This window comes from Diaporthe batatas (genome assembly GCF_019321695.1).
Source record: "Diaporthe batatas strain CRI 302-4 chromosome Unknown Contig00002, whole genome shotgun sequence".
NCBI classification, from domain to species: Eukaryota; Fungi; Ascomycota; class Sordariomycetes; order Diaporthales; family Diaporthaceae; genus Diaporthe; species Diaporthe batatas.
Genome location: NW_025408549.1, coordinates 995,750 through 1,020,173, shown reverse-complemented (window position 1 = coordinate 1,020,173; position 24,424 = coordinate 995,750). Strand labels below are relative to the sequence as shown.

Below are 24,424 nucleotides of genomic sequence, written 5' to 3'. Positions count from 1 at the left end.
TCTCATCGTTTGGACCTCTTGCGCCCCGGCTTGGTTTTGTTTCAACAAACCAAGCCCGCCGCGCCACTGACACCGTTTCGCCCTGTCTTTTTGACTGGCCCCTTCAGGACCCGTTCTACTCTTTGGGAAACTCATGCCCACATGCTTCAAACGTCAGATCCAAACATTCGCTGACATACCCCCGGGTTGGGTCGGAGATGTCACGATGAGCATCGTGCTTGGCCCCCCGGCTTGGCCGTGCACATTGGGTGGTGTGCCCTGACAACAGAGCATCGAAATGCCACTGCCTGCCTGCCCAGGTCCTGTGTAGCTGGGTGCTTCATATGGTAGCAATCTCGCGTGTGTTGTGTCACTTGTGTCACTTGTTGGCCAGTGCACTCACTCCAGGGCTGCCAGTGTGAGGCCAGTCGGCGTCTAGAACATGTCGCGTCGTCCCCACAGTCGAGCCTCAGGACGCCGCTGAGCCCAACCCCTGCACATCTTGGTCCAGGCAGACGGCGGCCCGAGGACTGCATACGCGCACGCAGTCATCACACGGGTGGGTCGGCCCCGAGCCTAGCCCCACAAGTCTCACCCGGACCGGCATGGTCTGTCGTGTCGGCTGCGGCTGGGGGCTGCCTGTGTTTGACTGGCCCAGGATCGAAGCTTGGCGAGTAGTTTCCACTTGCAGTGGTGAGCCAGAGTGCTTACTGCCCACGGCGGCCGCTGCTGGAATTATGATGGCACGCCGAATGGGCAACCCCTGGGCTGTGTAGCGAAGCGTATCCAGGCTGCCATGTAGTCGACCAAGTGCTCGTGGCTGCTCCACAAGTGTGTGTCCATCAGAGTCCTTCTGAGACATGATCCTCCGTCGTACAGCATCTGGCAAGGCAGAACGATCAGGTGCGGCCTTCCCTCTTCGGGACTCGCATCAGCTTTCCCCTCCCCGGTGTGATGAGGCACCAAGCCTCACCAACCTCTGGCGGGCCTCTGTGATGACATGTGCCGCAAAGACTTGCAGAATAACTCACCGTCTTATGTTGTCCTACCATCGTTCGCAACATCTCCATCCCTCTCGGAACATTCGGTCAGCTCAGCACCCCGACCCGCCGAGCGCATGCACAGTCACAACTGCCATGCCTCACGCTGGTCCGATTGCTGGTTAGTTCTTGGTACGACTCTGTTGTTTCCAGCCCGTAATTTGGCTCCTTGTCATCCTGCAGTCAAATTTGAGATGACCTGCAGAGGAATCGACGGTTTGTGGGGAGGTCTTCGGCTCGTGTGTTTGCTAACCGACCATGTCGCAGCTGAAATCCCGCTGCGTCTGCCCAGGTGGACCTCGACGGTCCTTCTTTTGCTGTCTTGGGCCCTGACCTCGCAAACTAGACCACAAAGCCTGTGTCGTGAATAACGGCTGAAGTTGAAGGCGGACGGCCGAATCTAGCGCGGCCGACCCTGATATCCGTCAGCCAGAGACGCATGACGAGTAGGGGCGTAGACTTGCGTCCTGTTCACCATTTTCTTAGTAAAGTTGGTAGCCCCCAGTGTCCAACCTTGATCGGGTCTGTGACAGCCTATGAGTCTTGATGCACATTTTAATAACCTTGTCTGGTGGTATGAGAATTAAGCAGTCTATCAAGACCTGCCAACAAGGTGTGAAGCAGTGATTTCATCCATCTGGGCTCGCAAATGCCGAGCTCCCCAGGTGAAAGCTCCATATTCGCTTGATATTTCGGGACTCGTGACACTGCGCAGATCTGCTAAACGTTCCTCATGGGCTTTATCCATGGGCTTCAAGTTTATCATTCAGCATGCCAGCAGACATGAGTCTTCATCACGCTCACTAAAGGCGTCGGGCAGGGATAGAACCAGAAGGAATCCGGCATTGCGTGCAGTTGATGGCTTCATTTTTTTACTGCATGAAAACAGTTCTCAGGCCGAGGATCTGTCATTCGACGCAGTGGACCTGGCTGCCCTGAGGAACTGACCGAAGCCTGCATGTCCAATTTAGCCAGCAGCTCAAGCGACAGCAAGGCAGACGACCCAATCCGCACGGCCAACGGCGGCAGCCCGCGAACTCGTTCCTCCTTTCTCTCTCTCTCTCTCTCTCTCTCTCTTGCGCGCGCGCGCGTGCGTTCCATTTTCTTCTCATCCGTGCCGTTCGCGCCATCGATTTCTCCGGTCCGAGTGGATCTGGCCGTGCAATTTGCTCGGTCCCGAGCCACATCGTCTTTGTGATTCTCGCCTAAAGAATGTGTGGCTTCGGTCAGTAACTTTGGCGCTTCTTTCCAGCGCTTTGGTATATTGAGGATATCCCCACCGCCATCCCAGTCCTCGGACATGAAGAAGTGGCAAGAACATACGGAGCAAGCCTTCGAGGGTACATCTGATCTTGCTGACAGGCGCAGGCCAAGATGTCAGATGCTGCAACTCCGGAAGGGTCCAGTCCATATCAATGCATGGATCTACAGAATAGTTTCTGGATCCGGAGCGGCGAGATGTCTCGAAAGCAGCCGCATCCAATCGTGGAATAAAATAGGCATCCAACACTGCTCATGGTGGGAGCCAACACGTCCAAGCACGAACTGTGAGCAGTCTTTGGGGACAGAGATCGCCTTGTGGGCCCTTCCTGTTTTGGCAGACCTTCCCGGACTGAACCAAAGAAGGCGAGGCGAAAAAGCTGCATGACCGACATTCTAGTCCACCGAGACTATCTTCGGCACCGACGGTGATCCATCTTGTCCGACAATAGGCCAACAAGATGTGGCATGACTGCTTTGAGACAAGATAGCCGTGAGAGCGTTGATCGGGGGGGATACGACACGAAGGTTCGTCGTCCTAATTCGTTTTGCTTCTGCTGGGCGATGGCGCATTGGCAGTCGGGTGGAGCCCATTACTGCCCAGGTGTCCGTTGACATGTCCGTCGTTTTATGATATGTCCCACGGTGGGAATCACCCGTCCGCCCAGTGACGTCTCTGGAGGTCTCACCACAAGAGTTCTCCGAGCAAGTATTGGTTAGGACATGGCCTCTTGCTTCTTCGAGCAATTCGAGAGTTCTTTTGAGCAGGAGGTCTGTTCTCTTTGTCAGGTATAAGACCCAGCTTGGAGGCCTTGCCCCCTCTTACTCAGTTCCTCGTCTTGGGACCTGGCCGCCTCAACATGGTGGCACTGTTCACAACCACTTGGAAAAGGGCTCAATCCTCGAACTCAAGGTGCTCAGCCTGGTGATATTCTTGGGCCGACAATGGCTACGACATGAAGACAAGGGCCGATCGCGAATCAGAAGGACTGAAGCCAGCCACCCGTGGACAGTACCGAGAAACCACACCGGCAACAGCATAAGGAATGATTCCAAAGGAAAGAAGGAATACTTCGGCCTTGGCGTGAGAACTGAAGAGGGATCCCTCAATATTGGTGAAAGAAGGGACGGAAAGGAGCAATGCATCGCAGTTGGTGCCATCAGAGACAGGGTCGATCGAAACCACGGCAACTAGACACAAACGAAGTGTAACGATGGTAAGAGCCCATATTCGAAGGGAGACACCAGAACGGCAGAGGCCTTGGTAATATCCGACCACGCAAAGACATCTACCCCATGGCCGACCGAATGAAGGGTGTTGAGTGATCGCACCGTCCCATGGCACCTCGGACACAGATACACCGTGGCAGGAAGTTGAGAGAAAAGAATAGGTCTTATCGCCTTGTGGTCGCTGGAGCTCAGCTCCTTCCCGTACCGGTCACCTCAGTGTTGAGCTTATCTGAGAGGAAGTCAACCCATCGAACCAGAAAGACTGAAAAGAAGTTGGGCCTTTGCAAAGAAAAGTCTCACCTGAGGCCACCGGAACCATCACGGCGAATATCATTTTCCAAAAACACGGTCACAAAATATCGGATCCAGGACAAGGGACTGCTTCCTTCATATCAGTCCACATCAAATGTCTATTCGGAGTTGATGATGCCTACGTACCTAGGTAAGTTTCCAGGAGCAGGTGACGAGTTGTTCGCGTGCCATGCAAAACGTCGAAGGATACATGGACCTCGCCGGCCCCAAGGTTGGTTTAAGCATCAATGTCCAGTCTCCCGGAGAGAGTAGGCAAAGTTTCACAATCGGCAGCACACCAAGTCAAGGTACGGATAGCAGAATTGTGCAGAGCAAGTCAGATGCTGGAAATGAATCCCAGTCTTCTACTGGATCTTTGCATCCTTTGACGTACTGATTGCACAGCTCGGGGCTTGAAAGTCACTAAATCTCGGCCTGAATCCCACATCACAAGGATCTCTCTCTCCCGTCCCGACGTCTGGATTCTGAGGGCACACACAGTATGATCAACCTTTGCCCACCATTGGCACACAAACCCCCGTTTTGACCCCAGGAACGGAGCAACGATGCACACCCGATACCCGAGGTTTCCTGCTTCGATCTCCATGCAGCCTTGATCCTTCCTCCAGTGGGATGGAAGTGATGTCAGCCCAGTCGCATGTTAATTTCGTCAGATGTGAAAAGCGATTCCGATTCAGATTGCGAACATATCCGACTTATCACCCATGTCAAGTGGGGGAGCGAGCACCACCCTCCAGATGACCAAGACCATAATCCATGATGCCCTCAATCTCAACCATCACACCACTGGCCGGCTATTCGCTCACCGAGCATACCGGCCTGGCCTGGTCCGAAGTCACGACTAAGCAGAGCCGCCTAGCTCACGCCACAACCGACTGATTACAACGTGTGAGGCCCGCTAGTTCCTGCCGCACCCAGAGGCCCTAGGGAGTTAAGCTTGAAAGCTTGCCATCCTCAGCCGGACCACGGGTGAATAGGTGGACCGGCGAGATGGGCTTTCCAGGGGGGGAGTGGAGGGGGGAGGGTGTCAGACGGACCCAGCCTCACTTAGACCATGACCTCCCGCACCGCGAGGTGGAGGTCAGCACTTGGTCCTGCAGATACGCCACACAAACTTCTCTCTCGCTCTCTTCTATCTTGCCCCTTGTCCGCCCCTGGAGCCCTGCCTAAACAACAACACCACCACCGTCCAGATCAGACACCGGTCTCGATAACAGCTCGATAAAAAGCGTTCTAGACCATACATGCATGTTGCCATCTCTCAATCTTCTACCCTAGCTACCCACATGGGCACACGCCCGCGCCCGCACACTTTGTCACACACACAAACCCACACACATACGCCCAGATACGCACCTGCTTTCACATCTTAAAAGACACTCGCTTGTTCACCGGCAAGGCCGGATGTCCGTCCTAGTAAACCTCACAGGGGCAGTCGGACGCGAGGAGATGACCAATATGCACGCACCATACTGATGACCCAAGAATACCATCACCCGTCCCTCCCGGAGGGATCACAGGAATATTGCTTCCTTGGGCCCCCTGTTGAGCTTGATCAATAATCCCCCGCGGCCCCCAAAGCTAAGCTCAGCTCACCACCATCTTAGTTGTTTCAGAAATCCCACACCCAGGCACGCGGGATTGAAGCATACGCGTATGGTGTCCAGTAGATCATGACATGATGTGTCGTGAGTGGGGCAGTCCCGAGAATTCAACCATGTTACAGTCGTGCCTGCAATCATGTACCGGATACTCGCCTCGTTACCACCTTCGAGGATTTAATCCTGCGCCGGCGTGCCAGAAGCCACATTAGGGCAGAGCAGACTGTTCGCTGTCCAACGAGGCCTTTAGTACGAGGGTGAAGTCACCAATCCTTCGAGGTGAGGTTACGGTGTAGCGCCATGTACACGGGTCTTTGGAAAGGTCATATCTTCCTCGATGCCCGAGAGGGAGGGGGTCTGGCCCAGGAGAGTGTGCGCCGTGAGACTGTTCCGCAGGCTTGGGGGTAAACATGTTGTCGAGATTGAGTTGGGCGTATCGAGTAAGATCCACCCGCATCCCACCCACAAGCTTCGTGCTTGTGTGATTAGAACTGGGCGAGACCATCGTAATAGCCAAGCACACCATTGAAGTGTTACAGAAGACACGGGCAATCTTTAGATAGGTATGGTCACACGGTATACGGATCTGTTGTCGGCATAGAAGCGCGGAGAAACCGACATTGAACTCAAACAGAAATGGAACTGTTGCTATCGAGGCTAACAATATCTACACCTCGAGTTCTTCCATTCTTACTCTTGCTAGCTCTGTAGTGTTCCAGATGTCTCTTTCCCCATTCATTGTGTTCATCTTCCCTTCGATGGAGTCATGAGGATATACCGAGCTTGTAGTAACCGTCCCTGTAAAATAAGCAACTTATCGCCGTGAACTACTCGGGAAAACGACAAATAATAATAAGAAAAGCGTGCCATACTCGCCAATGAGTGTACTGCCGGCTCAAGTCTCCACCTTCGTCTGCCAACATGTGACAAGTGCACCCGGAGTCGCGTTAAGAGAACGACTGACTTGTGTGAGCCCACAAGCATGGCATTGAATCCTGAGGCCTTAATTTCTCTCGTGATAGCTGGTGCCAGAGTCATTGCTGTCACCTTTGTCGCTCCCGGCCGTGGTCTTGTTGCCCGTTGCCGGACTGGAAATGCTCTGTGTTTTTGGTGCGCCGTTCCCCTGGGCCTTGTTCCCTTGTGGCACGCTAGAAGATCCACTCTTCTCCTAAGCCTGGTCTACCGTGCCGCCGTTCTTGTAGACCTGCTGCTTCATGTACCGCTTCTGCTGGTTCTGCTTCGACTTTTGCGCATATCCAGGTTCAAAAGTACGCCGCAGCTCGTGCCAGTACTCCCAGTACTGCTGACCAGTAGTGTTAGGTACTTTCGGCTTGGGCACGTTCTTCCTAAAGATCGGGTTCACCACCGAGGCTGGAGGTGCAATGGACGCCGGCACTGGAGTGTTGTGGGTTGGACCGAACAAAGAGGCAGGTGGCGCAGGAGGTGGGAGTTGTGGCATCGTAGGCGCCAGAAAGCCCTGGGCGGCATTCAAGGCAGCATCGTTTTGGTGTGCTGGGTTATTGCACGAGGGCATGGTCGGCAGCTGTTGGTGAAAGGCACCCACAAACTCGGAGGGAATTGGCCCAGACACTGGCGCAGACTCCGGAGGTTGCGGTTGTCTTGCTAGACCCAATGAAGATGGCGATGGCCGAAGTGGCAGGCTGGGAATGCTCCCAAGACCATGAATGCCTGCAGCGAGGCTTGGACCAAAGCCCAAGCCGGGCTGAGGCGGTAAAGCAGGGAGAGGAAAAGGGACGGTTTGCGGGAGCAACGCTGGAGAGACTTGTAACGAGGCCGGTGGTGGGAGAGCCAAGTTTGCGAAAGGGCTGTCAAAGATGGGCAGGGTGTTGTTATACCCAAAGCTTTGCGGATGTATGCCTATGCCAAACGGTGCATGGCCCAGCGGCGGTGACAGGAAGGTACGGGTGGAGGCGGGAGACTTCAGTAGGTTCCGCTCCACGAGAGGAGCGCTGTGGTTATTGGTCAATGAAAACTCCTTTGCGGCGGGATTGAGTGTCGAAGACTTTGGTGAGCGATCTGGCCCAGACCCTTTCGAGCCGACCCTTCCATTCTGAGCAGCGACAGGCTGGAAACCAATCTCGTCTGATGTACCATGTCTGCTCCTCGACTGCGTGCGAGTGCTTGATGACGCGTACCCAGAATCAGAGGGAGCATGTTGGTTTCTCTTTTGGTTTCCCTTTGGCGGAGATTTAGATCGCTTGAAAGGGACTTTCTGTTCCCTGTGGGAAAAGCGCTGTTTATTTTCCTTTGGTTCAAAGGAGATGATTGCCGGGTCATTCAGAGTATTGTTGCCTGATGGACTTTCCTTCAATGCCTCAGTTCCACGACGAAGTCTTCCAAGCAAGCCTTGAAAACGCTGGGTATCTTCCGGGTCAGGGCGACGATGAGGCGTTTGAGGTGCTTGATGTGAGTTGACAGACTTGATGGCCGCATCTCTTTCCATGAGAAGATGAAAATCCCACGCCCTGTATTTCGTTCTGTCAAGAATGCCCTGTTCGTCTTGTCCACCCTCGCCGTGAAATTGACCAGACGGGTGACACAGAGACGGCGGTGGACCGTGGCGAGCTTTTTCACCGTTTTCCAGAGAACCATACTCGGAGTTGTGCTCCGAGGAAAGGAGCTCGTAGGAGAGGTCGTCTTGAACGAACTTATTCTGGAACTCGGACCGCCTTTTGGGGGCTATGACGGGCTGCAGCTCGCCATACATGGCTCCTCGGGCGTGAGCAGGTCCATTGGACAAGGAAGCCGATATGATGAAAGTCTTGTTTGGGTTGGGGATGCCTGGCATGTCTGAGAGTGGATGAATGCCGATGATGTTCATAGCTTCGGCGTCTCGACCCAGAGAAATACCGCTGTCAGCATGGCGGCGCCGAGTGCGTTGCCTCACTGGACTTTGGAATACATCATTTGTGTCTTCTCGCTCGTTATGCCAGTCCAATTTTCCATCGTCCTCAACACAGGGCGCCAAGGGGCTCGGATTGTAGGTATGGTGGGCATCGAGGAGCTCGAAGGGAGCGCCGTCTTCAACACCACTAGTCCAGGGTCGTTGGCTGCGCCAAGTAGGCGAACTCATCATTTCAGCAACTTTCGTACAGTGCCGGTCAGTAGCTTGATACATGGGGGGTATTCCTTTCTCCCGGCGCGTGCCGACAGGTGCACTCTGGGTAGACGGCGGATCAACTGCTGGCTTGGGGTACACTCGAGTGTCGATGGTCAGCTTAGGCTTCGCCGAACGCGAAGTGGCAGTGCTGTCCTGAGATTTCCGCGAGGGAGACATCTTTCTATTTTCCTGGGACCAGGCCAGACCAGAGATGCTACGTTGTGTCGAAGAGTCCGCTTATATCAGAGCGCCAAACGTGGTGGGCGAGGTAGTTGACCTCACCTAACTCGATTCACCGCTCCTAGCAGCGACAATTGGTTAGCATCACGACATGTAAAGGGAAGCCAACGCAAGCGGACTCCTTGAGAGTGTGGCGTGGCGATGGCGATTGTGAAATGTCCACTTTTCGTGGCACGCTGGGGTAGCCTACCTATGGCAGATGGTGTTGTCAGGCATCGACCGCTGGTTGGTGTCAAGTATGTACCTCTCCCTGCCACCAGGGAAGCACAAGTAAGCTGTCTCAATGTAGGTCGGCAGAGGTGAGCTTGGCTGCTAACAGACAGCCTTTGGGGTCAGTGACGGAGTCGTGTGTCAGTCTAGAGCAACCAGACTGGTGCAGGTTGCTCACTTACCCGAGAACTGGCCCAGCAATGTTTGGACAAAGTCGACGTGATCTCCGTGTAATAATCAGATTGCAGAGGGAGCCAGGCCGCTCGATGAATGCAGAGGCGAAAAGAGCTTGCTGTCTGACGAAAAGCAGCGATGCAGAGTGGGGAGACGGCGGGACAGGTAAGGCGAGGATGGTCGAGGTTCGAAAGCACCAGCTTTAACAAATTGAAACTTCCGCTCGAAAACGCTGAAAATCGACCTCGGTGTTTACCCTGAAGAAACAACAACAACAAGAAGAAGATACCCTAAACCTGCGCGGGCGATAACCAAAACCGAAGACCGATTCCTGGGCTGTGTGATGAGGCGCGATGACGGGAGGGGGTTGCGAAGGAATCGAGTACCTACCTAGGTAGGTAGCCAAGTCAACTAGGTTGGGTGCTCCCTCGCCCAGCTCTGGGAGAGGAAACCGTAGTCGGTCGGGGTGGACGGCATGCTGTGTTGGAAGTGACGCTGGGTAGCTGCTGCCCCGAGGCCTCTGGTCCATCCATCCAATGTCTGGCAACCTCCCGAGGTCGGGAGTGGTCGGTCGGTGGGAAAGCGACTATTCAGAAATGTACTCTCCGTCCCCTCCCCATAAGCGCCATCCCCGCTCGCGGCTGCGATCTTCGAACGAATGTCAAAGTTGTTGGTGGCACTTGCCATATTACAAACAGTAGATCTTGTACTCGGCGGAATTTTCCGCGCGTGAGACAATCAAGGCGACAGCAGAGCACCACAGCTGACTTCGTTAGGGATGGGACAGTCAGTCCTCCTATGATTGCTATTACGAATACATCAATAGTGGACGGGAGATGGGTTTGTCGACAGAGAGAGGGGGAGTAGAAGTAAATGTGATGTATCCTGAATTAATGAGATGATAGAAACACATCAAAAACACCAGAACTGGCCGCTTGGAGTGAAGCAATATGGGTGAGCATTGTACTCAAAAAAGAAAAAAAAAAGATATGTCTGAGTAGTCCTACAGTCCCGCCAGTCTGGAGATGTTTTCCTCTGCCTGACAGACAACTAACAATTGGGCGAGCATGAATGAAAATACCCCTTGGGCAGTCCCCATCTACTGTTTTATGAGTTGACAGGAGCATTGCTGCCGGACATGTAGGCAGCAAAAGATTTCTGCACCAAAAAGGAATAAACGTCAGCCAGCCATGTCTCAACTGTACTCTCGCCTCCGGTTGGGAACTCGCCAAGGGACTTACAGCGTTCCTTGTCTGGATGAAAACCGTGCCCGGCCCTGTGAACTTGCACACCAGGCCCTCGCCGGACGCGAAGCCCGAAATGATACCGCCAGATGCGACCCGCTCCATCACGTACTTGGTGTTCCAGGCAACCAAGTGGCCATTGTCGACGATGTACTTTTCCCCTTCTACGAGCTGTTGATGGTGCCATCAGCCTTTTGTGTTCTGAGTAGATATCACGGCCCCGGGGGCTTGTGCGAGCCGGGACACAGACGCAAGACTTACATCCTTCCTGATGATGGCGCCGAAGCTGGTCAGCCAGAGCAGGCCAGTGCCGCTGACCTTGTAGACCCAAAGACCCTCGCCGCTGAACATGGCCTTGCCGAGCCCCTGCCTCTTGTACTCTTTGATGACGCCCTGGGTGCTGGCCAGGTACCCGTCGTGACCCACGCTCCAGCTCTCGCTGCCCGTCAGGCGGAGGCTGGTCACGTCCCCCAGGAAGGGGGGGCCGAGCAAAAGCTCGCCGGGCCCGGTGAATGTCGAGTGGCCCATCTCGCCGCCGGCGACCAACTTCTTCATGCTGAACTTGTAGGCGCCCCTGAGCGTGATGGTGGGGCTCATGGCGATCATGGTGCCCGGCTTCGCGCTCAGCGGGCACCCCATGGCCAGCTGGATGGTCAGGATCGTGTTGCTGTCGCGGTGGCTGATGCGGTAGGACCCGCCGTTGAAGGTGCCGACGTCGTCCACGATTGCCGACGCGCCCACAAAGTGCCCGGCGGGCGGGGCCCCGCCGACTAGGTTCCCCGGGTTGCTCGTGTCCACGGGGGCCTCCTCCTCGTCGCGGTCTGACTGGGGTGGCTTCTCGGGCGGGTAGCCGTCCTCTGGGGGGCCGGCATACTGGGGCGGCTGAGATGGCTGCTGGTTGTGAGTGAACTGAGGTCCGTGCTGGCTGTGGATCGAGCCGGTGGAGCTGTGGCGCATGTGAAGGGGCAGGCTCATGTTGGGGACTGGCTGCTGCTGCTGCTGAGATGGTGGTGGCGAGAACTGCTGGGGAGGGGGTGGATAGGACATGGGGCTGCCAGACTTGGGAGGCGGCGTTCCGGCGGCGGCGGGGGGCGGGGGATAACTCCTCTGCTGCTGCTGGGCGGCGGGAGAGGAGCCGTTGGGCGGCGGGGGATAGAAGGATGTCTTGTTGGCCGGGGGCGACATGGGCCCTCCTCCGATGTGGCCAAAGGAGGTCTGGTGTGCTGGCGCCGACATTGGCGGCGGCGGGTAGTTCTTCTGGGCCGCAGAGGGCGGAGCTGAGGGAGGGCCAGCCTCAGGGTCAGCCTCGGGGCTCGGGGGCGTGCCGGAATGGGTGAGATACTCACGCGGATAGTACTGTGACATTTTTGCAGGCGAGGAGCTGCTGATGTGGTTGCAGCTATGACTTGGTCAGCGGCGGGTTCGGCTTCTCAAGAAGTGAGGTCGTCGCCGGTTTGTGACACAGCTGAGGGATCACCGGATGGCCCCGCACTCACGTCTGGTTCTGGCAGGCTGCGGCCAGGATGATGAGCGCCGCGAGTAGGTATGGCTGACTGGCTGCTGGGTCTAGTTCAGAGGAGGGAGAATAGAGAGATGTTGTGAAATTGAAGTTCAATCAAGTCCCCCCAGTTAAGCGAAGCGCGGTTTACACCCCCCCCCCCTTCCACCCAATGTACACACACACCTACAGTGGGGGATTCGCCTCGTGGATGGCGCCGCTCGACGTTGCATTGCATCGCGCGGCCAACAGCTGCTTGCACCATTTCGACAATTGCAGCTGCTGGGGCTGCTAATAATAATCCGGGCCCAAGCTCCCAAGAAAGGCAGGCTAGCAGGACACACAACAGCCAACCAATGGCTGCGCCGCGCAAGCTCTGGGCTCTGGACGCTGCAGGGGTGAGCCTCTTCTGATGGACCTTGGAACCTTGCAGGCTCCTCTTAGCCGGGGACAGCTCGGCGCTTACAGCCCCGGCGGCTAGAGATTGCTCATGCCAAAACTCTTGGACTAGTGCCTGCATAGATACATAGATACTTAAGTAGATATATCGTCCCTTGAGCGTCCACACCTCCTGTCATGGCATCATGGCACCATCCACATCCAACAACGACAGCAATTGACTCCTCACGACTGCCGCGGCCCAGCACTCCAGTTTGAGCTTGCTGGAATTCTTGGCGGCCACAGTTGCAAACTCCTGGCCCCGGCGCCGAATGCTGCTGTGCGCCAACTGTAAGCTGACAGGTTACATTTCACTGAAACAACCGTCTTCTACGCTTGTCTCTCAAAAGAGACTGGTCATCAACAGCAGCGTCGCCATCATGGCTCACAGCGTTCATGTCATTCCCCTTTCACAAGCCGCATATAACTCGGGTCGGCCATGTCCCTCCTCGCATTGCATTTTGTCCCCCTCACATTGACCCCGGCTGTCATACAATCCACACACGTGTTCCCCACCCCGCGTGCCCTGTGAAAAGCTGTCCCAGGCGGCCCAGGCGGTTCACGCCCGCCCACCAAATCGTCTGTCTTTGGCTTCATCCCCGGGGCCACGACACCGTGACAAGGAAAACAAAAAGGTGGAGCTAAGAAGCCAGAGTAGAAATCATATCGGTGTACGCTCAGTAGAATGCCTCCCACAAACCCTCAGTTTTTGGTATGCACGGCCAATAGGAAATCTCGCCCTTTGTCACAAGAGACCCACCACCACAATGCATCGACAGTCGTATCGTGGGTAATAACAAACGCCAGGACGCCGTCACCTTCTCGTGTTTTTGGTGTATCGTGTGCCCTCAACGCCGTTCACAAACCCCAAATGCCCCCGCCCCCCCCCCAAATTATATATCGACCCCCGTGTGGAGGTTTCCGTCATTACAAAATCCATAGTAAATATACTCCGGCCCTCAATGCTTCCCGGCGACTGAAAAGAAATGTAACCAGGCCATTAGTAAGTCAGAGCCAGTCGCTCTTGTTTTTAATCCCCGCTCCCAATCAATTTTTGCCAAAAGACTCCCTCTCGGCTCCAGCTCGCCACCGGCGTGGTCAGGTACGAGGTCAGGTCTCAGGAGCGGACAGCTCAGTTCTTCCCCGCTGAAGCCACCCCATTAGAGTGTTCCTCTTCCTCCGGAGAAGCAACCTCTGTCGCCGAGACCAGCCCGATATCCTTCTTTTCCGCCGGCGCATCGGCCGGCGTTGTCGCTTCTGGCGTGGACTTCTTCGTCAGCACACTCGCCGTCTCCGGCTCCTCTGGTATCGTCGCAAACTTTTGCAACACTTGTTTCAGCGCTGGCCGCCGAATAGGCTTCGCGAGGAACTCGTTCATGCCCGAGTCCATGCAGTCCTTGACGTTGCTCGCGTCGGAGAACGCCGTGAGCGCAACAATCGGTGCGTTGTAGCCCATCTTGCGGATCAGCCTCGTGCTTTGCAGCCCATCTAGGTTCGGCATTTGGATGTCCATGAAGATGACGTCGAATCGCTCGTTACGCTCGAAGTTCGACTTCACCAGCTCGTAGGCTTCCTGCCCATCCTTGGCGATGGTCACGTCGTACACGTCCTCGAGCTTTAGCATTCTGCTGACAACCTCGATGTTGGTGTTGTTGTCATCAGCCACTAACACACGCAGTTTCCCAGGTCCTGTCTTCTTTTCCATAGCTTGGTTTATCATGGCCATTTTTTCATCGTCACTCTTGGGGGTTTGTGATTTCACAGCGGCGAAAAAGGGCTGGCTTAGGCCTACGAGCCGTGGTTGTTTGTCAACACCTGTCGTGCCTGTCGATTTCGAGCCCTCGGCAGGGGGGCCTTCCACCAATTGTTGGTGGGCCTCGACGTCTGCAGAAGCCACGCTTGGCGGCCTTGAGCCACCACCCACGCTGCTTGATGCGACACTGGAAGGCCTGCATTGACTAGATTAGCGCCTGGCGTACCAGATAGTTGTTGGTTCAGGTGTTTCTCCTCACTTGTCTTTGGTATATTTCAGAGGCAATTGCACTGTGAAGGTCGTTCCGACGCCCACTGTGCTTCTTAAAGAGACATTGCCGCCCATCAGTGTAGCTAACTGAGAGCAGATGCTCAAACCGAGACCGGTGCCGCCGTACTTTTTGCTTAGGCCCAGGTCTCCTTGCACGAATGGCTCAAACACTCGTTGTTGCATATGCTCGGCGATACCAGGGCCGGTGTCCTCCACCTCAAATTCGAACATGTATGCTTTGGCATTGGGCGGCGGCGGCGTCGCAGGGCTGTCCATACTTGTTGTGTGGGGGTTTGGTCTAGGATCCGCGGGGTTTATGGATAAGGCGGTGCCTTTCTGGACCTGTGACTGCACAATAGACGACGACGCGCCTCTAGAGCTCATCGAGTGCTGTGAGCCGGATCCCAGGCGACCTCGACCGCGACCTTGACCACTCGAGGCTCTCGACATGGATGACGCCCTGCTCTCGTCGCTTGACTCTGCTTCTCCAAGACATCGGATGCGTACCATGACCTTGCCACCCGCAGGTGTGAATTTCAAGCTGTTGCTGACTAGATTGATCAAGACCTGCAAGATACGGTGTTGGTCGCCCCAGAGACACATGTCTTTCAGACGCCCTAGACCTTGAGGACCAACAGCCGGGAGACGCTTCCCTTGGTCAAGGTCCTTATCGGCAGGCTGGCCATCGGGGTCAGCACCTACAAAATCAGCCGTCAGGGTGATGCGCCCCTCCTTCACTTGCTTGTCGAAGATGGAGAGTATCTGTGACCGGATATCCGCTAGCCGAAATTCGCGTTCCTCAAGATTTACTTGATGGCCAATTTGGTTCTTGGAGAAACTGAGTAGGTCGTCGAGGAGATGGAGGAGGAGATCGCCTGAGATAATTGTCAGCAGCTGTGTGTTATGACGTGTTGCATTTCGCTTCGCTTTTCTCAGGACAAACACGGACCGGATTTGTACAGCGTCTTGAGGGACTGCTTGATCCTGACGATGTCGTCCTCTTCCATGCACACCGCACACATGCCCATGATGCCGTTCAGAGGTGTTTTAAGCTCGTGAGAGATGTTGGCGATGAACAAGGTTTTGCTCTCGTTCGCTGCTTCGGCTGCTTTCTTGCTAATTTCCAGTTCGCGCGTTCTCTCGGCGACCTTTTCATCCAGCGATGTGTATTGTTTCAATAGTTCCTGCAGCGCTTGAAATCAGTCACTGCCAGCAACGCCTCTCACCAACAGCCATGGTACTGTCCAGGGCTGCCCCTGATAATTGCATGTAAAATATGGGCTCCAGCTCGGGGTAATACTCACATCGCTCATCTCGTTGAAGACCGCGGTGAGCTCCGTCAACTCGTCAGTGACAATGTGCTTGTGGCTTTCGACCTTGCCCGGGATTTTGAACACCCGCCGGTGCGAGTCACTTTCGACATCTGCTAGGAGTCGTCGGCGGTGACGACGTCCTAGCTTGTGCGAGATCCACGCCGCAATGCCTTTGATGGACTTTTTGGAAGTCGTGCCCGAAAGCATCCCCTCCTCATCATATGTATTAAACCTTGCAAGCTCGTCGTGGTATCCTGGCGGAGCAACGGACTTCTCCGTGGCCTCTTTCAGCCGTCTGATCGGCATGACGCTCCAATGGGCACATGGAAAGACAAGTATCGCGACCGCACCAGCAGTTCCAAAGACACAGCCGAGTAGAATCGTACGCAGCGTACTGATCGGAGCTGTGGCTTCGGAGCGGGCTTGTTCGACAACGACGGCCCAATTGAAGAGCGAGTTCTGTGGACGGGCGAACCCAACCGACACGGCAGTCCCTTGCTCATTTCTCGACCACAAGTCCGAACTAGCATTGTTTACGGTGTCGATTTGTGTGGAGAACTCTGTCCTTGCGGCTGGGAAGTCTCGCAGTAGGAAAGGGCGATCGAAAAGTCCCGAAGCGAAGCTGTGCTTCTCGTGCCGTCGAGCCCCCGTTGGGGCTGGTGTAGGAGGCAGTACAAACCGCATTGGTATGTCCCCGAAAGCATCGAGGTCATCCGGCGTATAAGTTGAGTTGCTTGGTGGCAGTGATGAGTTGAAACTGTTTGATGTGGCCATTGGCCCAATGATCAACACGACGCCCGTATCACCTAAACCTTCTCTTGAAGTCGTGACGTTCACGAGCGGACTACCTGAAGCGACAACGGTCATATAGCCCAAGATGAAACCCGGCAATCTCGTCGATCTTATCGGCTAGATGCTGTTAGTCAGGCGGTGACACGAGCAGGAAACCTGCAGCTTACAATTGTCAGGGAAATCAGAGCAAAAGTCTCGTTTATCATGAGGGGGCCTAACAGCAGGCCATTATCTTGGTTCAAACGGACCCCAGTGAATGCGAAGGCGGTGAACCTGTTCGTGGTGGGATTGTTGGTGCTCGGCACCCCCGTGTCGTTGTAAGTGATATTTGGATAGAGAGACGGTGGAAAGCCCCCATCCTGGTCACCGAGGATGGGCCTCACGCCCTCGGATGTCTCGTAAGGAAGCTCAATTCGCGGTGTGGTATTGCCAGTGGCGTTGAAAAGACCTGAGGACGGGCCCGTAGTGTTCCTCGAAAATACCTTGACCTGGTACAGGTTCCCTCCGCCGGAGCCGAGGGCACTTTGAAAATCCGTGCCTGCAGAAGCCCAGTTGCTATCGGTCGTGTTGCCCTGGTAGTACGACTGCAGTGCCTGTTGTATCAGTATCCTCGTGGCTATTGTCGAACAAGTCGTCTGGATCAGCTGGACTTCAGACGCGATACGGGTGGCCTTGAGGGAAGCTGTCAAGGCCAAGCCGCTGGACTGCACTTGTATAACTATAGCTGAATCAGTTGTCTAGCTGGGTAGGCAGTTTGCTGGGGACGCGTACCGAAGTTGTTGACGAAGATCCATACTGGCACGGACACAATGGCGAGCCCTACCAGTACAACGAGAGTAACACTATGTGTCGAGTCAGTACGGAACCTCTTCGGGACAAACAACTCGGAGACATGCTGGAGGGGGCATCTGGTGGCGCTGGCGGGCCACTCAGGAGCAACCCCAGCGCCCTATGCCCTGGCAAGACCGACTGACAGCTGAGTAGCAGCAGCTGAAATCGCCAGAGAAGCAGGCACTGGCGGGACTGTCCCGGTACTCACAGTACAGCCAATTGCTCTCGGATAGCAACCCTCATCTTGCACCTCATCTGTGATATGCCCAGGCTATGAGGGACAGCCTGTTGAAGAGCCTCGCGCAGTCTGCATCCTCTGTAAGGCCACCAAGACAAAGCTTCCTTCCAGTGTGAGCAAAGATGTCGGATTTCCCTCGCTGGCTGGCTGGCTTGGCCTTGACCGGAGCCAAACCGTGAACGAGGCGGCGGGGCGGCGGGGCGGCGGCGACGAAGTCTATCGCCCACGTAGAAGGATACAGGTGGAAGCTCAGAGATATCCGGTCATCTCCTGGCGCTGGTCTGTTGGGCGCAGCTGAAGACCAAGCTCTCGGCAGAGGGCTGGAGCCAAAGCGCAAATAGACCAAAGCCACCACCACGACTAATGCCGCAACCACCAACAACGGGCACAAACAAGTCCAGGACTGGTTCGTCAAGGTCGACAGCTGGGGAGCCGGCCGTGGGTCACGGCCGTGGGTGGAACTGACGGCGAGTCTCACGGGGCGCGAGGCACGGCAAGCTGCAGCGCGGAGTAGGGCTCGTGGATGGTGGGCCCCGGACGGGACGGCCGGTGTACGCGTGTGTCCCTCGGTGCCGCCTCGGGCAGCCTCGAGGCGGGTGGTAAGGTCGCGAAGAGGCAGGCGGACAAAGGCTGGACTGACTCGGGGCGAGCGAGCGGTGTGCTGCCGGGCGACTGCGGATTGAAGTGAGAGCGTGCGCGGGCTGTCGTTCGGGCAGGCGGGCCACGATGGGTCTGAAAGAGGTGTGTCTTCCTATGGGGGTCGTCTTGTTCAGAGATGCACGGGGTTCACGGTTGGGCGGGATGTCGATCTTTGGACGTGTGGGGTATGTGGACAGGCGGCCGTCCGTCAGTGAGCGCAGTCCATTCCAAACAAAGCCCAGTGTTGGGGTAAGGTTGGAGAGAGGGGAGAAGCAGCGCCGGGCGTGTCACGGCTGGAGGGCCTCTAAGAAGGCAGGTTGATGTCGGGGAGGGGAGGTGGTGTTCTGGCTGGTGCGAGCTGGCGCGTGTCGAGGACGGAGAGGGCCAAGGTGGTAACGGCAGCAGATTTACAGATGAGATGAAAGGCGACGGGGAGGGCCGGGGATGCAATTGCATCCAAAAGCCCAACCCGAATGGGAATCGGAATTGGATTTGATGGCTGCAGCTCTCTCTTCCTAGGGCTGCGGGCTAGGGGGCCCCCAGTCTCGGCCTGGGGTTCTGGTGCTGAGAGGGTGGGACCGGGGAGCTGGGGAGCTGGGGACCGCGGGAGATCAGACCCAGCATGGAGCCAGACGGTGGGCACGGGGCGGGCACGGCAGGACGCTGGCGACCAACTTTTTACCAACGTAACGTCCGCCTCGGTCTCTTGTGTCTTTGTTCCAGCCAGCGTCCTTGTTTTGTTTTGTTTTCTTTTTCTTTTTTCTACTTCTTTTCTTCTTCTTCTTCTTCTTCTTCTTCTTCTTCCCCTTCTCTTCATCCACATCCCTCTCAAGTGTCGAGGGGCCGACCCCCAGGAGGGCAGGACAGATCGGGAATTGCTGAGGACGATCGGTCCCATGTTCCATTTCTCCCCTCGCGGTAGGCCCTCACATGGTCTAGACCGCACCCGCGTCCCACCCCAGCCCATAGCACGCTAACTGCCATTGGGAATATCACCCCAAGACATCCAGGCGCCTTCGTAGCCAGGTACCAGGAGAAGGATCCCACCGTCAGGAACTACCGTCCCTTCTGCCCTTTTGATTTTACCGGCGCCCGGCGGGCAAAGACACGTCGCGTCTCACAAGATGCCTCGTCGGGTTTCAAACCACCACCGCTCCCAGCCGCTCCCAACCAACTCCCTCCCCCCCCAAGAGCAATGCCGCAACACGCCCGCACAGGTCCAGCACCCGGCACACCACCATGCCACTGGGATCGAGCCTGCCATCATCAGCCCGCAGCGGCGGCGCCTGGGCGAGTTTCTCACAAGAGCACAGGGCTAGCTCCCTTGCCCGGCAAGCGAGATGGCGGCCAGTAATGCGCACCGGCGGCCGTTGAAGCTTGGGCAACGGCACATATTGCGACTAGCACGAGCCGCCGTTGAAACAGCACAACTAGAAACCGGCACACAGCGTGACAGCGTGACAGCGTGACGGCATGACAGCAAGACAGCATGAAAAGCCCCATTGTTTACTGCCGCTCGGCCTCCTGGGAAGCGGTGCTTCCAGCCCCCCGGCCCCTGTCCACAATGGCTGCACGTGAACATGTCACGAGCTGAGACCCGTTACCTTCGCCCAAAAGAGACATTTGTACAGGAACGCTGCTCCGCGAGGATTCTCCTCAGGCCATCGGGGCGAAGGCTATTGAAAGTGGCGATCCTGAACCCAGAGCCACTTCCGCTAGAACACGACACATCAGATCAGCTGCGAGGGAGGCAATGCCTCACGCCGGGGTTTTGAGTCCCAGCCGCAACTCCAGCCGGCAACAAAAAAGACCACTCTGTAGTTTGTTTGGCCCATGGCTTGTGATCGCCAGAGGCCCATGTAGCACAGCGGACAATTGTGTTGGGTAGCTAGCTGTCTGTCGCTTGGTTTGTTTGTTTGTTTGTATTTATATATACAAAGAAATATGTATTCAAAAGAGATAATTGTGTTTTCGTAATAATCATTAAGCCGCACCTAAGGCCTCTCTGAGCACTTCAAGCCCCGGTTTCAAACGGCAAACCCATCCCGTTCCTATGATGCTCCCATTCCCATCCCATGTAAAAAAACCCAGTCTCATCCAAAAATGTACAACGAGCGTGCCTTGAGTATCGACAGCGTCATATCGTCGTCTGTCAGTTATGTTCGTCATGACTTTCCTCGGGTTCTGTTCGTGTCCCCTCTCCCCCCTCCCCTATAATGTAGATTCCCCCGTCCCCCATCTCAGTTCCCACTAAAAACGAGCGGCACCAGCAACGAGCTGCTGGACTCGATGGTCTTGTACGTCTCGGCGCTGTTCTGCCTCGTGCCAGCGCCGAGCAGCTCCCGGATTCGCAGGTGCGTCTTGCTCCCGTTGTCTGGCGGGCCGCTGGGGGGTTGCTCCTGCATGGTCCCACCGCTGTTTGTCCGCACCAGCGCCGGGTGCTGTTCCAGCCGCGGGCCTTCGTCAATCTTGTTCATGGCGTTGGCCGCGTTCAGCTTTCCCAGCTTGCGCAGCACCGCGTCGCGCGCCTTCTGCAGTGCGCTGGCCCGCGCCTCGGCGTCCTCGGCGAACCGCAGCTGCATCTCCTCCTGCTCCAGGTTCCGCTGCACCGCCGACAGGCCGTCATTGACGTTGTGGCCCTGCCCGTGGGTGTGCATCAGTGGCGCGCTGACCGAGTTGCTGCTGTCGCCGCTGCCCCGCGAGCCCGACGGCATAGGGATCGACGTCGTCGACGCCTGTGGGTTGTATACCGCTGGCTGCAGCAGGACAGGGAGCTGTTCCGCTGGCATCGGCGCTGAGATGTTGAGCGGCACAGGGGGCAGGGGGTGCGATGGCGCCCTGACCAGTCGGATCTGGCTCTGGCTGGCATTGCTTGACTTGAGAGTGATCTGACTCATGCTGGGGTTGCTCGACTTTAGCGTCGTCTGGCTCTGGCTCGCATTGCTCGACTTCAGAGTCAGCGTATCGTCGTCGGAGCCAAGCACCTCCGGCAGCTGGATCTCGTAAGTGTTGGGGTCCATGATCTGGCAGGACGAGTACGGCCCCGGATCCGAGGACTGGCGCGCGCGACGGAGCACGTTCCTGCTCTTGTTCGAATGTGATGACGAGCCGGATCGCTGATGGTGGAAGAAGCTGGCGAGCGAGTTCTTCTCCTTCAGATTCTCGTTTGAGCGAGGAGGATAGTAGCCATGATTGTCATCGTCCTCTGACTGCTCGCCCTCCTCACGCTTGGGGTGCCAGGGCTTGCGCTCTCTCCGGCGCACGCGCTTCTTTCGCAGCTTGCCGCTAAACGATTCCTCGCCGTCGAGGGTGCTGAGGCTGGCCTGGCTTGTGGTGGCCGTGGCGAGTCGGTTGGGCTCATCACTAGCCGTGGCGGGGCGGTAATGCTCATCACTAGCCGTGGCGGGGCGGTAATGCTCATCGCTGGCCGTCATTGTTCTCCGAAGGCTCAGCTCTTCGCTGAGGTCCTCATCCAGCTCAACGATGATCTCCTCCTTGTTGTCAAAGTAGCAGACCTCCGCCTTGGAAGGTTGGCGGCTGAGACCCACATACATGTCCATCTCGTCGTCAATTTCCTCGAGGAGGTCCCTGCCCACGGCTTCCACGGCAGCGCTGGGGTGACGGACAGCGACGTCGTCGTCCTGAGCAACACTACCTCTTGGCGTCCTCGGGGTTCTTGGACTCCGTGGTGTAGCGGGAGTCATGGGGCCCACTGTCCTGACGCTCTCGACAGGGCTAGGAGGTGGCATGTTATCGTTGCTTTCCATGCCGACAGAGTATCTCGACCAGGTGTCGCTGCGCGCCCTTCCGCTCTTCTCAGCAGGCGCCATCAGAGGCGCAAGTGCCTCATCCCAGTTACCACCGTTTAGAAGCACCACATTCTCAAAGTCAAACTCCTTGACCGTCGCCTTGTGGCCTTCAACAAGCCTCCTCAATTGGCACTCGCTCATGGATGCGTTTCTGACCTGCATGTGCTTCAGGCGAGTGAAGCGCATAGGCTGCCTGACACCGGGGGTGGCGGGCAGGGGGCTCATGGGGCTCGTGACCTCGTTGAAGAGCTTCTTGCACTCTCTTGGCGGGTCAAAGAGCGCATCCTCCGCAAGTGCCAGGGGGCACGGCCCCTTCCCGCCGGTCCAAGTGAAAGAAAGCTTCTCAACGCAGTCGGAGAAATTGCGCAGGTAGTCGTCAATGATCTTGAGTTGGTCCAGACCCGGACCGCTGGGGCCATAGAAATCCCACGCCTCTACCGAGACACTGAGCTTTTTGATTTGGCGCCACCGCTTGGCCCCGCGTGGGGAGCAGCCGAAGCCGGGGCCGCCTTCAGACTTGAGGTACAAAAATGCGGCCGGGTGTACACCGGACAATGAGAGCTTCGATAATCTCGTCAGTTGTGGTGTGCGCTCGATGGCTATCCTCAGGCTGATTAGGGCATAGTCGACGATGTCCCTCCTGTAGCGCTCCCTGGGATCCTGTCCGGGTGTTTTGATGGTCAGATGCCTGAGGTTCGGGAGGTTCTTCATCGCGTGGATGAAACTGGGCACATTCGTCGACGCATGGAAAAGGGGCGGGTATTGCTGGGTAAGAATGTCTCCCAACTCCGAATTGCCATACTTTGGCCTGGTGAGCGTGCTGGTCATGGAAGTGTGCGGCGTGTAGAGGTACGAGATCTCAGACCCCGTTTGTGGGTGAATAAGTGGCGGAAGGAATGTGGTCTCCGAGTGCGGGAGGTAGAAAATGATGTGTTCTATGTGGTGTCCTATCCTCCCCAAGGCCTGTATCCGGGACTGCTTGGTGAAGCTGTTGGGCGTGAAAGTGAGGTGTACGCGCTGGAAGAGTCGGCGCGTCACCAGGTTGCAACAGGCCGAATTGGCCAGCCGGACCGAGCAGATATCCGACTTGCTCAGGTGCGCAAACAAGCGCTCACGGACCGACTCAGACGCCCAGATGCTGTAGAAGGGGTGATTTTCAGATGCCATTGTGTTTGCATCTCTCTCCCCAAGTTCCTAATTGGGGTTTTGTGTGCACGCGTCCTCGTAGATTCTTGGTCAGTCGTGGGAAAAGAATCCTGTCGGGTGTCGGCGGTCTGGTGCAAGTCGCGTGGAAGGATATGTTCGCCGGTGGTGTTCTATGTGTTTGATTCGCCCGAGCCAGCTTCAGAGGGCGAAAATGAAATCGCGATTAAGATATTTCAACTAAAATGAAGACATTGGCGGGCAGCTAAGGCAGCCATGAACAGAGAAGAGTTGCACGAGAACCACGAGGCAGCTAATGGTCTCGATCCGCAGGTTAGGAGCTCGAGGTGGGATTCGTTCGTCGTCCCACTGAAGCTATTCGCTTCCCGTGGGCGCGAACGGTTCGCAGCAGTTCGCACTAGTAGTAGGTCGACCCTTTGTTCTTAAGGTTGATGATAATGTGATTGTGAGAATATGCACTGGACCGATGATGGCAAACAGGTGTAGAGCGTGGGATGGGCTTTAGTGATCTCGATAGAGAGTTCGTTGAGGGAGCAGTAGTGTGTGGACTAGTGAGGCGGTTGCTGGTGGACGAGGCGACCTGGCGGTGAGCGCACAAAAAGGGTTCAAGAGGCAATTCGAGATGGACGACGGAGCAAGGTTGATTCCAAGTGAGGGCAATTGGATCATCCAGGTGGGCGATAGGGTGGATGGTCTATAATACCCACTTGGGCATCCGAAATGGCTCAACCCAGGCGGATTGGATTGTTTGCCCCCTCATCTGTGCTGTACATAGGACTATAGTGTGTGTAGACTGGTTGTTGATCCGATTCCCACAGTCCCCCTCGCCAGCGGCCTCGAATTCCCATGCATCCCGCGCCGCAAGTACCTCTTGACCCCTGTCTGGGTTACCCTCGTCGAGGGGTAGGCCGTCGGTGTCGCTCTTCACTCGAGGAGGCTGGAAACGAGTGGATGGCGGTGACTGAATGACTCACCTCGGCTTGCAGCAACGCCCTGCAGTAGCACCACTGGTAGCAGTGGGAGCTTGCATGATGACCCGCTTTCCTGCATCGAGAGTTTTTCGAAAGTCCCTCTGGGGCACGCAGGCGTGGCAGGCCGACCCGTGCTGGCGGCATGAGAGACAAAGCAGGTACCTTGCCGGGAGGGCAGGGCATGCATGCGCTGCATGAGGGTGGCGGCTGTCCCGTCAATCGAGGACGAGGAGAGAGGAAGAGAGAGACCCTCGCGTGCGCGAGGATGGAGGTTGGCCGCGCCGCATCCCCTCACTG

The 24,424-nt window shown here is 56.3% G+C and overlaps 4 protein-coding genes across 4 annotated transcripts; all 4 read right to left on the bottom strand.

Moving 5' to 3' along the window:
• Positions 1-5,597: 5,597 nt before the first annotated feature.
• On the bottom strand, positions 5,598-9,227 carry KVR01_001516 (uncharacterized protein). Its single transcript, XM_044789284.1, has 3 exons — positions 9,176-9,227; positions 8,974-9,107; positions 5,598-8,844 (listed from the first exon to the last, which is right to left on the bottom strand). The coding sequence occupies exon 3, from the start codon at positions 8,718-8,720 to the stop codon at positions 6,591-6,593; it is 2,130 nt and encodes a 709-aa protein (XP_044649471.1). The 5' UTR covers positions 8,721-8,844; positions 8,974-9,107; positions 9,176-9,227; the 3' UTR covers positions 5,598-6,590.
• A 385-nt stretch (positions 9,228-9,612) lies between these two features.
• Positions 9,613-12,031, bottom strand: KVR01_001102 (uncharacterized protein). Its single transcript, XM_044783381.1, has 5 exons — positions 11,908-12,031; positions 11,758-11,810; positions 10,673-11,688; positions 10,409-10,582; positions 9,613-10,325 (listed from the first exon to the last, which is right to left on the bottom strand). Exons 2-5 carry the CDS (start codon positions 11,774-11,776, stop codon positions 10,275-10,277), a joined length of 1,260 nt encoding a protein of 419 aa, XP_044649057.1. The 5' UTR covers positions 11,777-11,810; positions 11,908-12,031; the 3' UTR covers positions 9,613-10,274.
• A 169-nt stretch (positions 12,032-12,200) lies between these two features.
• KVR01_001157 (uncharacterized protein) lies at positions 12,201-18,891 on the bottom strand. The gene is made up of 7 exons (XM_044781239.1): positions 17,515-18,891; positions 17,247-17,317; positions 16,643-17,193; positions 15,675-16,592; positions 15,320-15,554; positions 14,360-15,245; positions 12,201-14,296 (listed from the first exon to the last, which is right to left on the bottom strand). Exons 1-7 carry the CDS (start codon positions 17,559-17,561, stop codon positions 13,480-13,482), a joined length of 3,525 nt encoding a protein of 1,174 aa, XP_044649112.1. The 5' UTR covers positions 17,562-18,891; the 3' UTR covers positions 12,201-13,479.
• A 1,530-nt stretch (positions 18,892-20,421) lies between these two features.
• Positions 20,422-24,252, bottom strand: KVR01_001526 (uncharacterized protein). Its single transcript, XM_044791935.1, has one exon. The coding sequence runs from the start codon at positions 23,157-23,159 to the stop codon at positions 20,424-20,426; it is 2,736 nt and encodes a 911-aa protein (XP_044649481.1). The 5' UTR covers positions 23,160-24,252; the 3' UTR covers positions 20,422-20,423.
• Positions 24,253-24,424: the final 172 nt, after the last annotated feature.